At 36.6% G+C, this 19,209-nt stretch overlaps 1 protein-coding gene across 15 annotated transcripts in view; it reads right to left on the reverse strand.

Moving 5' to 3' along the window:
• Positions 1 to 19,209, reverse strand: part of Para (sodium voltage-gated channel paralytic) — a 48,107-nt gene that overhangs the window by 9,359 nt on the left and 19,539 nt on the right. For 4 of the 15 annotated variants that reach the window (XM_077425281.1, XM_077425276.1, XM_077425278.1 and 1 more), the window contains 15 exons: positions 18,358 to 18,629; positions 18,082 to 18,255; positions 17,642 to 17,992; positions 17,237 to 17,471; positions 15,684 to 15,815; positions 15,174 to 15,306; positions 14,963 to 15,090; positions 14,607 to 14,875; positions 14,347 to 14,520; positions 11,065 to 11,187; positions 7,410 to 7,532; positions 7,058 to 7,252; positions 6,736 to 6,981; positions 1,939 to 2,209; positions 278 to 582 (listed from right to left, as the gene is read on the reverse strand). In XM_077425281.1, coding sequence (XP_077281407.1) covers positions 278 to 582; positions 1,939 to 2,209; positions 6,736 to 6,981; positions 7,058 to 7,252; positions 7,410 to 7,532; positions 11,065 to 11,187; positions 14,347 to 14,520; positions 14,607 to 14,875; positions 14,963 to 15,090; positions 15,174 to 15,306; positions 15,684 to 15,815; positions 17,237 to 17,471; positions 17,642 to 17,992; positions 18,082 to 18,255; positions 18,358 to 18,629 — 3,131 coding nt within the window. Of the gene's footprint in view, positions 1 to 277; positions 583 to 1,938; positions 2,210 to 6,735; positions 6,982 to 7,057; positions 7,253 to 7,409; positions 7,533 to 11,064; positions 11,188 to 13,499; positions 13,623 to 14,346; positions 14,521 to 14,606; positions 14,876 to 14,962; positions 15,091 to 15,173; positions 15,307 to 15,683; positions 15,816 to 17,236; positions 17,472 to 17,641; positions 17,993 to 18,081; positions 18,256 to 18,357; positions 18,630 to 19,209 lie in introns of all 15 variants that reach the window. The other 11 variants (XM_077425282.1, XM_077425280.1, XM_077425274.1 and 8 more) reach the window with 6 other exon arrangements.

The raw sequence follows: 19,209 nt of genomic DNA on the forward strand, positions 1-19,209 counted from the left end.
TTAACGATATGTCGAAGACAAGATTTTCAGTAATACTTAAAAAAGATAAATCCTTGCCCGCGCCTTCAATCTTTAAAAATATACATATATTAAGTGCGTATGCATGTGTTCTATTTTAATATCAACGTAACATATGATTTTCATCATTAAGATTTTACAAAAACCGTCAAGAAATATAATTCAAAATATGATATAAAGTAATAGCGGTAGTAAAGCAATAGTAAACATATAACATTTCTATAAAAGCGAAAAATTAAGATCGATATAGCTTAGTTACCTGAAACAGCAGTATCATTGACTGCCCGAATGTCTTGAAATTGTACACGTCGTCCAGTCCGCTTTTGTCTTTGACGTGCATGAAGAAAGACATGCCGAATATCGCGAAGATAAACATCACCAAAAACAGCAGTAGGCAAATGTTGAAGAGGGCTGGCAACGACATCGCCAGGGCGAAGAGAAGGGTTCGGATACCCTTGGCACCTTTCACGAGTCGAAGCACACGACCGACTTTTGCCACTCTCACCACACGAAGCAAAGTCGGCGACACGAAATATTTCTCGATAATGTCGCTGAGCACCAGACCTGTCGGAATAAAAATTTACATTTCAGCAAACTTGAGGTCCTTCGAGCTCGAATTAACATCGAGGACAAAGCGAGCGAGGGTGATATCACTTATGGTGCATTAATGATATAATTCATTCATAATTCATTCATAATTCATGAAATTCTCGTGCATCGTTGAGCTAACGGGTTCGAGATCATGCGTCTGGATCATCTAATTATGTAACTATTGTTAACTAGTGTGACTAGTAGAGGTGCGATTCCGAAAGATAGGACTTGAAATAAACGTTTCTATAAAAATTTCTTTTTCTTTCAAGCTATTTACATCATACGAAAAATCATTTGTGAAAGTCATATCTTTCTTTTCGATAAAAAGAATACATGCAAATTCTCCCGCGAGATACAAACGTTCATATTTGACACTCCGTGTTTTTCACTCTAAGAAAATGTGTGTGCTTGGAAAATGGATTATTAAAAGATTCATGCGCGCTCCAAGGACTTGGATACTAGATTCTTTCGGCTAGAAATTTCACAAAATCATAGAAAGCGAAAATAATTGAAACATATAAGCTCTTTCTATCATATATAATCTAATTAAAATTATGCGGTGCTTTATATGAAAGATAAATTTAAAGATATTACAAATTTCTTTCACTACTGTCATTTGAAAGAGATGTTTTATAAATCGATCTATATATTCTATAATTCTATATATTCTGGCAATAAGCGAAAAATCCGAAAATCTATTTTATACAGACCCGATCTTACCCAACACACTTTGATTTAATAATTGTTGCAACATCGATTAACGTGCCGAATGGCTCATGCGAAGCGTCACGTCACGATAGTTATTTATTCTGTGATTTCAATTTCTTCGATATTAACCATAATCGTTAATTCTGAAAAAAATTCTACATTGTACTACTTTTAATGCAATTCTCATTCAAGTTACAACACGAAGTAACGCTGAGCACGGCAATTCGACTCTGGAAACCAAACAACATCTTGGTAGGGCACGAATAAGGTTGTGACAGGACAGTTTGACACGGTGGGAAATAAATTCAACATCAATGTAAGGCTACGTAACGTAATGATATCCATCAGTCGTTGAGACACGAGCGAAACGTTAGACCTGTCCGCTTGATCGAGAAAAGAGATTCTGCGTGCATAAAAAAGTATAGCGGAGAAACAAGACAGCGTGGCACGCCGATTTGTTCTCGCTCGTGAGATACCAGTCTAAAGAAGTGTACTAAAGAGGCGAAGAGGTACATCGTTATCGAGCAGCGAGAAGGGAAGCTAACAGGCCCGCCACTTTTTCACATTTCGCTCTCGTTTCGCTCGAGTCATACGACTAAAGCAACCATTACGTTACATTACCTAATATTGACAATATAACAACAACAAAATCAAAGAGGTTCCATGGCTCCTTGAAATAGTGGTAGCGAAGAGCGAAGATCTTCATGAGACACTCGCTGGTGAATATCACAATGAATATCATGTTGAGATAGTCCAGAACGTTGCTGAACGTTGCGCTCTGCTGATAATGGTCCATTGTCATCGTGAGCATGTTCAGCCCGATGAACAGCATGATTATCATATCAAACTTTTTGTCCGTCACTATTTCAAACACTATTCCCTGTGGCCGCCACTGCGAACAGTCGAAAAATCCATTATGCCGATTTATACGTGACTTGAAATTGTTCTTACACGACGTTAAGCGTTTAACTCGATAGAAAAATATTTTCTTATTGCTTTATTCTATTATGTATATATATCGCAATAATTTTAATAATGTCGCGCATAAAATTCGCACTTAAAAAATACATTATTTTATATTTACAGTACAAGGGTAATTTTATTTGCTGCATTTTATTTCGCTGCTCGTTTAAATTTATCTTTAAATTTATTATATATTGTAGAGAACACAGAATCACAATCGACAAATTAATTATTTACAATATCTAAATTTTTAACTGTCGCGCATAAATTAAACGTCGCTACGTTTTTACGGAGAATTTGATTTTGTTCTTTAATTATTGAAATCTAAAATTTCACTCCTGGCTTATCTCAGATCTCAGGATTTAACAATTTAAATTAAAGTAACATCGATAGATATTCTTCGAATAAATATTAAATGTAGTAATTCTTTTTAAACGATACAGTTAAAACCAAAACCGCGTCCAAAGTTTTTAGTTAAAAAGGGATTAAACAATTCGCGGACGCGCGCGGAGTTAAATTTTACTATCGGCATACATCAAATTGCAACGTATATCCATATCAGAATTCAAGTAACAAATCCATTAAGTTTTCAAAACGCTCTCATCGTGCGGAATTAATCATTGGATAATACTAATTTTAATCGGATGATGTTAACGAGTTTACAAAACGAAGCGCGAAATATCTCTCGATAATCCAATGGTCAATTCGTCGAAACTAATGTGAAACGCAAAGAATAAAATATTCAATACATGGTACATGGTATATTTCATTTTACAACATTTTTATAAAGTTGAAGATTTTGTAGCGTCAACCGTCGACATCGGCTCGCGGCGCTCGCGGCTCGCGGCCTTCAAAATTGTTTACGTCGGGGTATGCCGCGCCGCGCGCGGCGCGCCGTGCCTACGCAAGGTCGGAGCGCTCGCCGCTCGCAGGCGGCTCGCATTCGCGCTCCAACACTCGAGCGGGCCAGGCGGGTAGCGGCGTCGCTGGCGTCCCGCGACCCGCGTACGTCACATTATTTCTCGAAACGCGACCACGGTAGGTACGAAACGAAGCTCCAAACGCGATCGTCTACGAATGCTTAAAGAATATGTAACGTCAATCGCGCGATCGCGTAATTCCCACGATTAACGATTACGCTGACGCATATCCAGCCGACGCGACGGCTTGGTATTTGTTATCGAAGCAGATATTCGCGCGATTCGTTCATTTGGGGCAAGTATCGAGGCGACGGCGGACGGGAATAGTAAATTATCGTCGTTTCGTAGTAATATTTGCGGGCGATAGCGATGGTTATTTCTGTAACGATGTTTCGAGTCGAATACGTTTCGCATCGTACGTTGAATTTTACGTCGCGTTTGCCTATCGAGAGATAGCACGGGATACATATACGAATCGAGACGAGATAATGGAAAGCCGTGATACGCGATACATCGATTATTTGTTGCTAATGCGCGTGTTGAGATTTGTGCGTTGAGAATATGTCGCCTGTGAATTCGTGAATATCGTTCGCATATATTTTGGACGATTGATCGCGTTTCGATCCGCCATTAATTGACTCGCGACGTGAGCGACGTGCGATACCCCAAAGAGTTGCCAACTTCACTTTCGAACTTATCGATCGATCATTCACGTCGCCGCAGCTACGTGATGGAGCTACGTCTCGGAGTCGAGCGACGACGCGACGCGACGCGACGCGTTTAATCAGTATAAACGTAACTTTGATTAATCCTGTATCTAATATTTATTAACTACGTATCGGCAGTTCTCGCCGCGTATCTCGCGAGATTCGGTCGAATTCGGTCACGCGATCGAGCAACCGACAAAGCAGCGTCGCGGTCGGCGTCAACCGTCGCGGATATATATTCGTTTCAGATTTGAAGTCGCGAGTTTATTCACTTATGTTATAATTATAATACGCAAGCGAAGTAAGTAATCGTCCGGAAATGGCTGAAATGCGATCGTGCGCTACGTATCGTTCGAGGCGCGAAAAATGTACGAAAATTTGGCGGTACGGTGTAATTTGGCGCAACAGGTGTATCGTCGCCGGCGTCGCCCCGGCTAGTGGCGCCTGAAGTTGGCCGTGCGATCTTCGAATTCGCTTTGCCGTTATGGGGTACGCCATTACGTTGATTCGCGAGACGTCGCGGGTGCCGCGAGCCGAGACTGCCGAGTGGACCGTAGTTTCGCGCTATTGTTCTCTTCACGCGTTATTCTCGCCGTCATCGTCGGAGTAACGAGTAAAAGTGCGAGTCGCGCGCGATTAGCGTCGGGAGTGTCGTGTAAAGTGTCGCGCGATTATCGTGATTGACTTATTCGCGATCGCGCATAGGAGAACTCGCGAGTGTCTGTGTGTCGTGTCGAAAGGAAGGAGAACGCGTTGACAGAAGCTGAGAGGAGGAGGAGGCTTGGGAGGCATCGGGCGACGCCGGAGCAACCCTGAGGTGAGTAACGTAACATTTACTTATCGTTTATTATTCTTACGAAATTAATCAGCTGCGCGACGCGACGGCCGAATGGGGTATTTTATCTACCGTTTTGTAAAATAATAGAAAATATTTTTTTATGTCAAGAGAGACTTATTTATAAGTAGATGGATGTGAAAACTTTTTTAACATTCGTAATCGTTTGAATTATTTGTAAAGAATTACACAAATTTGATTTTTAAAATTAAATTTTTAGTTTGTATTTAAAAAGATTTTTCGGCGATTAATGATTTTCTGAAATATTTCACCGACGAACGAATTTAATCCACGAAATCTTTATTTTTTGAAATATTATTTGAAATATTAATTTTTTGAAATATTACGTCTTTCGGAAGTTCTATAATTTGGATATATTTGTATTTTACAGACGAACTTCTGTACTACAACTCCGGTGCTGCGCATCGTGTGTCGGTGAGTGCTAAATCATTTTTTTTTTATCTTGTGGCAATGAATTTATGAAAATTACCAAAGATTTATGCATAAAAACATCTGGAAAAATAACGAAAGATCTAAGGATGTTTTCTCAATTTTTTTCTCATGGTAATTTTTTATATATTAATATTGATAATAATAATGAATTTTATATTTTATTTTCTGTTTTAATAATGTTATTGTGCTTGGATGTATATGTATATTTCATTATCTACTGTAACATCTAAAACAGAAATTAAAAGTTGACGTTAATTAAAATATAGATAAATTTAATATTTCATAGATTCATTGCCTTAAAATGGATGGGCTAGGATAAATTAATGTAAATATTTAACCCTGAACTATGTGTAGTATGTAATAACTGTTGGTTAATTTATTGTGCATGCGTACAAAAATGCACACATACGGAACTGACAAAGCAGATCTTATTATCTGTGCAGCACTGATCGGTAAACTGGTACATTGTATGCATTACGAAAGAGTTCTACAAAATACACAAATCTTGTAAAGTGTCTAACAAATCTATTAAGAAAAAATAAAGATCGATAGAATAATCTTTTTCAAATTAAAAATTACCTTCTCTACATATTTGGTAAAGCGAAGTAAAATCTAGCATTAACGTCGCGCGATACTTGCGCGATTAAATATCTTTGTACAGTCAGATAGGTTTCTAAGATAAGAGAGAGAGAGAGAGAAATTGTTAATTCTATGAATAAGTTAGAGATTCTCGATTTCCTTTTCTTTGTTTCTTTCCTAAACTTTTTTTAAATTAAAATCTCTGAGATATGAATTTGAGAAGCATGAATCCTGATCTCTTTCTCCTATATCTCTTTCAGGGTTAAATATTATATAAAATGATGCAAAAAGACAATACTTGGAAATTGTTCAATATGCATGTGTCATTTTAAGTGAAAGACATGAAATATTTGATGGCTGTATATCTCTTTACTTAATAAAAAATACGCCATAACGATTGTTATCTCCATTTAATTTTCTAATATTTTTCAATTTTATCTTAATTTTTCATAGCCCATTCATATGTATTGACAATTTGACTTTATATCACTTGAAACAAAGTCAAGTGAGATGTGAAATCCAATAAATATTTTTCTGTATAAATTATCCAGCAAAATTTACGTGAGTACAATTTCTTTATTGCGTTATAAAAGCTCCCGATATTATTATTTAGCAGTCACGATGTTAATACAGATTTTATATATAATTAATTATGAGTTATTTTTTCGGGTGGGAAATTTATTTACCTAAATTAACTAAATTATTGTGTAAGTTTATCGACATGTTTTAGTAGAAAAAATGTTACGGAAATAATTAGATATGAATAATTGGTCTTGATCATTTTCATTGCCGATGATTCGAACTCAAAGTTCGATATTTGAAATTTGAACAAGTGATTGATATAATATTGTGGCACACATTTATATTAAGATGTTTTAAAAGATGCGAGAGACTTGGCATAAAAGAGAAAAATGTGCCTTGTTATACATGATATAATATCTTTATTATTTGTATAACTTACCCTCGGACGAGGAATTGCTTTTAGAGGCTTCTTATTGCCCATTTTTTTCATGGCATTGTAATATTTCTTTTGATCTTCCGTCATGAACATCTCGAGGGATCCGCCGGCTTTCTTCTTTTGCTCGTTAAAGTTGTCGATGATAACTCCGATAAACAGGTTGAGGGTAAAAAACGATCCAAATATAATGAAAAATACGAAATAGAAATACATGTAAATGTTCGTCTCGCGAATCGGTTGTTTATTCAGCTGTAAACGATTAAATGACGTGTTACGATATGTACATTGCGATAAAAAGTAGGAATTGTAGGACCGCCGTACTCACCTCTCTAGAGTCGATCGCGTCGTTCATGATTTGGATCCATCCTTTGAAAGTCGCCACTTGAAATAGGCACAGATACGCTTTCCCGACGTGGTCGAAATTCATCGGTGAATTTTCCCACGTGTAATTCTCGGTATTGCAAGCGTTACGATCCGGTATTATCTCGTAGCTGAGCGTCGTCTTGTTCGCGTCGACACACTGTTACGGAAATGAAATTGTACGATATACGATGTGTTTTACTTTTTTCATGACATTTTTATAATAATATTTTTATAAATTGGAAAGAATAATGTGTACTTATCTTCTGAAAAATCAATTGTCAATTTCTATTCGCATATTTAAAAAATATGTTTACCTTAAAATATTTGCCAGCGAACAGCTGCACCCCCATGATAGCGAATATAAGCCAGAAAATAAGGCATACCAGCAATACATTGAAGATGGATGGAATGGCTTGGACCAAGGCATTGACGACTACCTATGAGAGACGAAATTTGATTAGACGCGATAGCAGACTCGTAACATTTCGCTAAGAATTTCTGCGTCTATGCGTTTATATTATGCGATTGTGTCACGCGCTATACGCATAATGTGCTCGTGTTAGGACTAAAAAAACGCGAAAACTTATTTATCCTATAAAAATAAATCTGATATAACCATCTTATATTTCCGGTAGAAAAATTATACGCGTAGGTATAGGCTCATTCTAAAGAGATTTATAATTTTTAAAGTGTCCATAATTTTAAATTTTTTAATAAATTTTAAAATAAAATATTATTCTATTAATACTCTTAAACGAATAACGCGATTTCCTTACTAGATACATATTAAAATTTTCTCGTAAAATAATATTCGCTCGAAATTTAATATTGCTTATATAATATACATGTTTATTTAATAATTGCAAACAGAATAATAAAATATACGTTGCGTTCTTCTGTGCGGTAGCTTAATTTTGTGCGTAATACTTTGGCTCTACAAGCGCTTTTGAGCAAGTAGTCCTGATTGTTCGAATTAAAATATAACGTATTATTATTATAAGCAAATGTCTAAAAATAAATTAAAATTTGAATAGAGGAATATTTTCCGGTTCTCGATTTACATACACACTAAAAGATTCTTATTACATTGAAAAATAACATTTGTTATTAAATAATTTTCTTACTCTTTAATAATGCACGAATTATGTAAACATTATGTAAGCAGTAGTTTAAATATATTTTTCATTAGTGTGTATGTAATTTAAGTGGGAAGTTACAACTAATACAATTGATAAAATGTAATTATGACTTTGATTGATCATGAATCAGTGATGATACGCGCATCGTGTAATTTTATATCTACAAATTTCATACTCAGGTGTACTAAAGAAAGTAGCCATAGGCAAGCTTAACATGTAAAGCAAGCGCAAGTTGCAGCACGAACGAAAAGCACTGACGAAAGCAAACAAGCAATCATTCGGACTTCACGTCTACTAAGCAATCCAGTTGCAAATGCTACGTCTAAGCAATTTATATACGGAATATCCCACAAAAAGTATGTATACGAGTAGCGCGGGCTCTCATTTAGGCGCATATATTAATAAGCATACGTTAATAAGCAAGCCAAATTATGCAGCTTATATATTATTCGATAAAAAGATCTTATCTTTTTAATTTCGAGGAATAATTACTAATTTAATGACGAGAAGAGGGCGATCCATAACCACTAAATATCTTGGATGAAAAAATCTAGCCTCTTTTTTCTTTTTCTTTTTTTAATTTAGTGCTTTTTTTCCTCTCTCAGGACATTCAGTATATAATATTTGAAAATGAAGAGGAGTAACTTAGAATTCTAGATAACTTACGCGATCCGCGTGATTAATATGTTTCCCAGAATTACTTTCGCAAAACGCGAATTATTTTATGAAATAGTTTCTCTTTTCTATTTACGCACGAATACGAATTAGAGGTCCTGGGAAACATATAAATCTTGTAAATTCAGAAACAATCGATCCTGCTACCTTCGTGGTCTCGTGCAAAAGCAAAATGTAAGAAATAAAATACTGAGCGCTCCGAGGAGCGGTTTGCAGCGAGCTACTGTAAAGTAGAAGTGTCAGGGCGTGGGCATGACAGTATAATTACTACAACCCAGTGTCTCAGCGACCTTGTGTTGCGAGTATGTGATATATAAGTATGAAGGAGTATCTGAGGATATTCGTATTCGTCGCGATTATTATAAAGTCGTGAGCCTTCACTACGCGTTACGAGAGATGAGTCAAGTATCCCATTGTGTACTCATATCCCACATTCGGCCGCAAATTTTACTGTTCATGACAGAAATAATATTAATTTACAATGTACGATATACATGTGTGTATCGGATAAATATATTCTAAAATTCGGTTATTTAATTCCAAATGCGATATAAATAGAGATTTATGTGGCTAGTAGTTTTGTGTGTGTGTGTATGTCGAGCTTCTAGAACGTAAGACTATCCGTATAAGATTTTCACACGCGCTATTATTAAGCTCGTGAATTACAATGTCAGATATACGCGATGTTCCACTTCGATCTTCGCGTTAAAATGCACTTTTCCAAATATTTTACGTATAAACATTTTCTCGCGAAGATAAGATGGTACAACTCGTGTATCAATGACAATGTACGGATGAAATAAGCGCGTGTTTCTATATGGTGCGTGTTGTTTTCGATTAGTGTAGTGTTGATCAATTATGGACGAATTATCTACGCGCTGCGTCACGCATTCGCATTTCTAAGCTCTGCCGTGCATTCGCGACTGCCTCTATTTTAGCATGTTCCCGTGCAACAGGAAGAGATATAATATTGAGTTTCCGTCGATTCCAGACTACCGATCTTGTTTTTCAAGAGTCAATATCGCCAAATGTCAGATTTATATCTTTTAATTGTAACAGTTTTTATATGAAATAATTTTTTACATAAAAGCTTACATTCTACCAAGATAATCTCTTGATAGGATACCTTATATATTTGCATTTGCATTATATATACAATTATTTATAAAAGTATCGATTCTATATAAATCATACGCGAAAAAACATTCAAAAATAGAATTAGAATTAAATACAGTAACACATATTTGAAGAATTAATTAATATTTAGTTCATATATATATATTAAGAAATATGGAGATAATGGATTTTTTTCTCGATCTACATTAAAATGGTGATTGACAACGATGCAGGCTCTTGATAAACGTAGTCGGTCGAATTTCGTGGGAGAAAAAGGGAAACGATGATGATTTTCAAGCCCATATAATCTGGGAATTGTTCCTAGTGCGAGAATTGAATCAGATAATGTGTACATATCGATATCGTTTATATGAGAGAAAAAAATGATGGCAATATAATGTAATAATTTAGAAACGATTATAGATAAAGATCCATTCGTAATAGTCGATAGTTTGATGAGGAGGTAACGCATCGTGAGAAAAAAAATCACATAGATTTGATTAACAACTTTTTTCAATATATTCAAGAACATGATGTTATAAATTTTCCCTTAATTCGTATGAAATGTAACATGTTTCTAAATTTTATTTTTAAATTTTGCAAAAAACATAAATCAAATGATTATTTCTAAATTGCGTATCAATTTTAAATAAAAAAAATCATAATTTAATATTAACTCTACTAGGGTATTTTCTACGATTATTCCATATTTTAAAAAAATTTTATCTTCCATAATATTTAATAACTTTTCTATGATGTAATAGTTTGCTATATATTTTATACTTAAAATAAATTAAGCTCAAGTAAAATAAAATTCGTTTATGACGACTATATAAGCAGATATTTGTATAAAGAAACGTTTTTGCATCCCCTCGATATAAAAGATGATCAATTTTCAAAAGAGAATTATAAAATTAGGAAACACTGTTATACTCCCCGGTATTGAAGGGATTAAACATATAGGGGATCGATTCTGCCGTCTTCTCCACGGCAGACGTAGAGCAAGCGACAAGGTCTGCTGAGACGGTGGGCTACATACCCGCATCCCCTGCATTCTAGACATCGCCCTGAGCGGCCTTAGGGCCCTTAGGGTCCGCATAGTTTTGAAGGCTTGAATCCCGCCAGCGCCACAGAGCGACGCTACGAAGTTAATGAGCGATACCTGCGAGCGAGAAACGAGAGCGAATCACAGCGAAAGGTAGACAGATGTGTGAGGGATAGACTTGATCAATTCCGACGATTCACGGACGTTGGAATAAGGTCGGGACGAAGAAAGAGGAGAGGGAAGGAAATCAAAGACAGGCGAGATCGACGTATTACTGCGTTCCTTCAACTCCTCGACGGATTAAGACATTTGGATATCTGTACAAAGACGAAATTCGAGGGGCTGTCGATCTGTGGAGAGCCTCGATATTTCTCTATCTATAGATATATATATATGTATATATACTCATATGTACATTATTGTATTACTCTTCTATAAGTACCGTCACTTCCGAGGATTCGTGCAAAAAGAGGGAGCGTATCGGTTGCTCGATAGACAATTAATGCAATTTTGCGAAAACAATCTTCTCTTGCACTTTTACATCTCATTTCCCGATGTTCAAGCGTCTGATATTGACAAGGAAATTATTTTGGGTAGGCAGTTTTGAAAGTTTACGTAAAAATTAATTCAAGAATAATTTTTAGATAGCAATTTAAATAATATGTGCATTTAGAAAGCACCGATAATCAAAGCAACATTTGATAGCAATATTTAAATTATTATGAAATATACCTATAAAAATCTGAAACTTCTAAATAATAATTAACGTAAACTAAAATGATTTGTTAGATTCGAGAGTCGTAGAAAAGATTTCGGTAACGGTACTTACAGAGTAGAAGACACATTACATTAATACGACAATTATATAAACAAGGGAGATAGAGGCAATAGATTCCAGGTACGACACATAGCAATTAACAATAATCAGGAGATATACATAACTGTGTGTATGTGCATATATATTTTCACATGTGTACGTGGAGAGATACATATGTAGTCATATATAGACACACACACACGCAATCAGAAACAGAGATAGATAGAACGACAAACAGCTCGGTAGGGATTATCGTTATACGAGCAAGTACTATCGGCTGCATCCTGAAACAGACGAAAAGGTTTGTCATACTTGCGATCGCGACGCATCACACGAGTCCCAATTTAATTTAATTTATACGCGAAAGATATACGTTATACCATAATCAAGATTATATCAATTAAGACGAGGAAATTAGCTCACGTCTCAATTATTTGTCAACGAAAGGAAAAATATATTCGTGACGAGACGTCGCGACGCTCTAAGAAAGATCTTGATAAACATAATATTGCGCGTGTAGATGCACGTAACATCACACGCGCGCACACCCACGCACACACACACACACACATACGTACGAGGAAGTTTTTACACTACACAAAAAGCATATTTATATAATATATATGTATATATATATCATGTATAGATATTCGGTACTTTGCACAACAATCATGGTATCAAAAGACTGTTAAAAAAGGCGTACATAGGCGACTTTAGCTAGTAATATACGACAATGACTCCAGGTATCAGTGCAGACACCAAGTAGAGACGCCAGTGTATCTCTGCACATCGGTATAAGCACACCATAGTACACCATAATACACCGTAATACAAGCTACCCTCGCCGTAGCTGTTCTTCACGCTTAGCCTCTTAAGATTCGTTTTTCATCTCGTTCCCATTTACCACAACGGATATTTCAAAAGCCGAAGCTTCGTACCGCGTCCAACGGATCGATATCGTACTCTATCTAAATCGTTGAATCCACAGTCGATTGGGATCGAACCGAAATAGATCCAGCTTGTTTTAACGAATCGCTGATTTTCGCTTTGACTCCGCATTCAATATTAAAACGGAATTACTTCTTTTCTAGTTGCTTTTATGCGAGAATTTTTAGCAGATTGGAGAGAGAAAAGAAATGTTTTAAAAATATAACTTTTAGAAAATTACAAAAATATAAACAAATATGTTTGATAAAAGTCGGTTTTTGTAAAGAGAATTTGATACATGTGTATACAAGAAATACAGAAATATCTAGCATCAGCAGGAATAAATAATTTTCCTTATTAATATCGCTATCGGCGCATGAGTCAACGCTTGAATCTTGGATTCTATAAAACGACTTCGACACGTCTCGATTCGTTCCCGATCACGACATTGTCACTACTTTAAAAGGAAGAAAGAGAGACAGAGAGAAAGGAACAATCCATGCATGACCGGCAGTCCCTCGTTAATCGGAGGTCCGCGCGGCGGACAAATTAAACGTGCTGTCACGATAACGTGATCGATCCGTTAGCTCCGTACGATCCATCAAACGTCGTTGCGATAACAGGCCGAATCACAGGCTTTCTTTGCATTATTGTTCGCTTAAGTCCTCGTCGACCGATGACTTACTCTCATGCCCTCCCACCGTGAGACTGCTCGTAAAGGCCTCAAGGCCCTCAGTGTTCTCATGGAACGGAAGGCCGGGATGTCAGCTGCGCCAGCCCAGATAGCGCCCAAGTTGATCAGTGATAGCTAGTTTCATCAAATATTTATCAGACGGGACATAATATGCGTCAGTTCTTACAATAATACTTAATGGCGATCGTTTAAGAGAAATCCACCGGACGCTCGGCTCCCACATTGCTTCGCACGTCGGCATTAGTTGTTCAAGGATTGAAAGAGGAGAAAGAAAAAGAAAGCGGGGATAGATAAAATATAAGAACGAGAGAGATCTTCTCTTTACGCGTATAGTCTTCGGAAAAAAGTCATCCGTGCATCGACTCTGATTTTATCTAGAGAATATTAAATTGTATATCATCAAATATACTTAATCTTTATCCATAAGTAATTCCCGTTATCGAAACACGGATGGACACGCTTTTTTGCAAATTCGTGTCGATGACTTCGGTTCATTTTCAAGATCAGGTGACGTGCCACCGGTTACCGACTGTTACGACGCGGACGTGTGTTACGATTCTTCGAAGCGACGTAAATTTACTAACGACGCGAAAACAATACGGCGAGTAATTGATCCACGTACGAAGTCATTTGAGAACGACAAGATCCTCTCGTGAATTACTTGTCAAGTGCGTGCAATCGAACTTTTATTTTATTTGTATTTCATACGCTCAAATCATCATTGAAATGTCAGAGTTATTATTTTTCGCAGCGCTCAATTGCACACGTTGTACTAAATCAAACATTTCTAATAATCGGATTGAAATATTGGAAAGACAGAAAGAAATATGTGACTTACCATGACGATGATAAAATCGAGCCAGCACCAGGCGTTCGTGAAATACTTCTTAAATCCTAGAGCCAGCCACTTGATCAACATCTCGAGAAAGAAGATCACAGTAAATATTCGGTCCATGTAATACAATACGTCCTGCAGAACAGGTCGATATTGAAGGTGAACGTCCTCCAAAGCCTGTAAAGCCATCCGATTTCGCTCGTTCGATCACTTCCTCGATGTATATTTTTTGGGTATATAAAAAGATTAATTAACAATCTTACCAAGGCCAAGCTACTTAGAAGGATCATAGTGATGACGGCAGTCTCGAAATATTTGTTCTCGATCAGCCGGAAGGTCTTGAATCTCAGGTTTGCCCAGCCTTGCCAAAACGGAGCGTCATCGTCGCCGGCCAGAAATGGAAACTTTTTGTAGCAATTTTCTGGACAGCAATCGGCCGGGTAATCCGATTGAAGAGGATCCTCATCCGCGATTATTATGTCGACCTCTGGTATATCCCCTTCTTCCCCCTCTTCACACTCGTCTTCTAGGTCTGGATAGAAGTAGTTCCACTATTAACTTGAAACGTTCGATAATAAAAGTCTCTCTAATCTGCGATCGCTATTACTGTCAGTCCTACCTTCCTCCTGTTCCAAATCTTCTTTGCTCGCATCTTTCTTCTCTTCGCCGTTCGATAACGAATCCATGCTGCCTTTATGACTCTCGTCCTTAAATGCGCGATTTTTGTGACTACCATACGATTTGTTACTGTTAAAAGGATATTCGAGTAAGGTACGCTCTTAATGATATTACCTGAAATAGGTGAGCATTTTATAAAAAGCCTAACCGACCTGATAGTGTCGTCTTCGTACTGATTAATATAATCGTTGTCCAATCTATAATCGTGGTGGTTTATTGAATTCGCGATAACCTTCGTATTGTTCATGCACAGCTTGCCCCTCTTCAGTTTGTTCTTCAGATCTCCTTTGGAATCAAATTCGATATATTAATCACTATTCAGTATTATTTTTCGAAGTGTAATTAATAATGAAACACACATACATATCTCTAAATCTTTAACAAAAAAATTGAATAAGATTCTTAAATTTTTATATATTACTTTTTATCTTTTAATTAATTATTGTAAAGAAAATTTACAATCTTTTGCAACAGTTTTTAAAAAATGATTGTAAATGAATAATTTTTTATTGCGGTTTCATGTGTCAATGTGCCAAATATGTAATTTGGCACATTGTGCTATACCTCTTTCAGCTAAAGACGCTAACTGTACAATACGGTTTATTATTATTATTATTATTATGGACAAAGAATTGTAGTTTTGTTGTTTCCGATACGCTCACCATGAATGGTAAATTCCATCCCATCGCCAATGGCAACTTCAAGCTGATTAAGCTCTTTGGCGCTCTTCTTGTCTCTGTATGCGTCCAATTCTCCATCTGCAAGATCTAGGTCCTCATCGCGATCAATCCCATCTGCACAATCATATAAAATCTCTAATTCGCCCTTATTAGGAAATTCGTATCGGAAAACAAATCGGAACGCGCTGGAAATTATACGAAATGCTGTACAGATAAAAATCTGTTCGCTGTATATACAGGCCCATCTCATACACACACGTGCGCGATTGTTTTCCGTCGCAATTCCCAACACGTCGAATTGAGGAATCAGATCAAATTAGTAACATGATCGTGTTGTTTGCATGCAATCGTATATGGTGTCATTTATGTCCAGTGATATCACCAGTGACCCGATCCGGTTCGAGACACGGTGTCAACGATTTACAATGTAGATGCTTTGTGCATGATACTTGCTGCATAGACACACACTTGATATTAATTTTACTAATGGTGGTTGTGAAACAGCTAAACTCATTGGAATAAACATCCAAATTGCTCTATTATCACCTGACTATAGCAAATTTTAAGGATACGTGAAAGATATTTAAAAATTGCTTGCATAATTCAACATTTGTTAAAAAGATTTTGTGGAGAATATGTATGTATATGTGTGTATTTAAAAAACTACAATTTGTATGCTTCCATTTTTATACTAAATCGAACGAAAAATTAATTAACCGAAGAATTTTAATCAGGAAAATTTGCAGCGTTTGACTATGAGCAGAAATGCAGCACGCATCATGCGGTTTCTTATGTATGTACATGTATGTGTCTATTTTGCTTAATGGTAAATTCGCATCTTGGACGAACTTCATCACCATCGAAGTTACGTAGTAAAATGCGTTCCCAAAGTAAAATGCATAGCAACGTATAATTGCCAGGCAGCTAATCAGCGAAACAAAATTTAATTTGCGCTTAATCTCACCGTGCATTAAATACATCGAACTATTTAGTTCTGCCTTATTTTCGAAATAATTTTACTGAATCAAAAATATGATTAAATTCGAATCTGGGCTAATTGTAATTAATTAGGAAACGAGCGTTTATTATTCGTATATTAAATTATAAATGAAATTACATTGTAATGCAGTACGACGATTTTAATAGAGCATAATAGCGAACTAAGTAAAATTTATCGAGTCTGCATAATAAATCGAATGTACCAGTCGACGTATATATGCTTTAAGAGTTTTAAAATTGATAGCAAATCTTGTTAGAAAAACGATAAATCAATGAAAAAGTCTAAAACGATGTAAAAATAAACAAATGCTGTTTAAAAGTAATTTTTAACAAAAGATACGAAATATCAAATCTGTCGTCCGCTCTGTTCGTCGTTGTAATTCATAGCTCGTCATTACGCGTAATAATCTATTTACTGTTACATCGGTCGCCGACTGGCACCAGCAAAACGTGTGAAAGAAGTGTAAAGCAAAAACTGAAAGACAGTGCCACGAACTACACAGCGCACACAGCAAGCGATCTGATTGGATATAAACCTTCTTTCCAACTGTTGGACGGTCCCTCACCTGGCGCCTGATCGGATATCTGATTGGTGAGTTTGGCTCGCATCAACTTAGCAAAAGCAAGGATATTTCGCTTGATCCACTTAATGAAACGCGCTATTCGGTCGATCGCCTCCGCGATCTTGTTCGTGTCGTTGTCCGCAGTCGGGGCCGATAGATTCGATGAGCCGAAATTGCTGAGCAACAGAGCTAAGAAGAGATTCAGGACCTATTTCGTGGAAACATAACACGATTAATCTTGGCAAACGGAATAATTTAATACTGTAAATTTGCGGTGTTTTGCAATTGCTTTATACGTATAAAATGATAAAGATAATATCAACTTGAAAACTTAAGCAAAACTTATTGAAAAGGCCGTTCCGCCTTTTTTCTACTTACGACCAAGTTACCGATGACGACAGTAGCTAAGAAGAATGGTATACAGGAGACGTCGCCGACCAGCATGCAGTCCCACATAGACTCGATCCACTCTCCGCACAATACTCGGAAAACGATCATAAAGGAGTGCATGAAGTCAGTGAAGTTCCATCTGGGTAGATCACCGTCCGGGAAGTAGTCGACGTGATCGGTGTAATTCTTGCCGAAGAGCTGCATACCCATCACGGCGAAAATGAAGATGATGATGATCAACACGAACGTTAGATTACCCAACGCGCCCACCGTTCTGCCCATGATGGAGATCAGCAGATTCAACGTAGGCCACGATTTAGCCAGCTTGAACACTCTCAACTGAAAGAGATCATATTTTCGATATAACTCGTACGATTACTCTTAAAATCATTGCTTATCGAATAACGCAATAAAAGAGTGACACTCACCAATCTGAATGATCGTAATACTGACAGGCCTTGTACACCTTCGAGACCCAACTCCAAAAGTGAAAGAGCGACGATGATAAAATCGAAAATATTCCAGCCCTCTTGAAAATAATATTTTGGGCTCATCGCTACCAGTTTCAGAGTCGCTTCGATACCGAACGTCGCCGTGAAGAACTAGAATTTGAATTAGATCATCAGCACAATCGTAAATTATTAGATGTGTGTATATATATTTTTTTATAACAATACTGTATTTGCATGTATGACAATACTCACGTAATTGCCAGACTTGAGTATTCTTTCCATATCTTTGTCCATGTCGTGGTGATCCAATGCCATGAAGAGCGTATTGACGACGATGCAGAGTGTGATAAAGAGCTCTACGAACGGATCAAAGACTAACAGGGACACGTACTTTTGAAACTCGAGCCAAAGCCAGCAGCAATCCCAGACGCAAAAGATGTCGATACAACGAAACATTCCGGCCAATAACTTGTCCTTGAACGTAGGTTCTTCATCGTCGTCTGTCGGAAAGTAATAGGTCGAAACTGTAACGCGCGTTAGTAATTTTGTCTGGCACCACTCTTTTTGGGGAAAGAGGTTTTTCTTTGGTCAGGCTCATTCTTAGAGATCACAGATTATATTTACAGGCAGGCAGACAAGCGGAAGGCGTGGCGAGAAATTAAAAATGACATATGCACATACGAAATAATGAATCGCGTAAATCTGAATAAACGTACTTAATATTTAATACTATAGTTGCAAAATATCTGCATGAAAGTAAAATATCTTTTAATGTTTTCTTTCTTTCTTTCTTGATTATTTTTTGTAAATACACTGACATCGTTACATTAACATCGCTATGCTGTTCTGCAAATTAAAAAAAAATTGCGGATTATTTTATTTCTACAAATTGATACTGTACAACTTAATACAATTTAATAAATGATAATTAATATATTTCGTACGATATGCAAATTCACGCAAGTCGCTAATATAAAACTGAAAAATGATAAATTTTAAACAAATATCGTGCATTAGCGGCGCGAATAATGTGCAATGCGACATAATATAACTACATTACAGCATGCGCGCGAACTCACAATTATTACGTTTTATACACACACA

Source organism: Temnothorax americanus, unplaced genomic scaffold (assembly GCF_048541705.1).
Source record: "Temnothorax americanus isolate GAGA-0224 unplaced genomic scaffold, ASM4854170v1 Scaffold9, whole genome shotgun sequence".
In the NCBI taxonomy this organism is placed as follows: domain Eukaryota; kingdom Metazoa; phylum Arthropoda; class Insecta; order Hymenoptera; family Formicidae; genus Temnothorax; species Temnothorax americanus.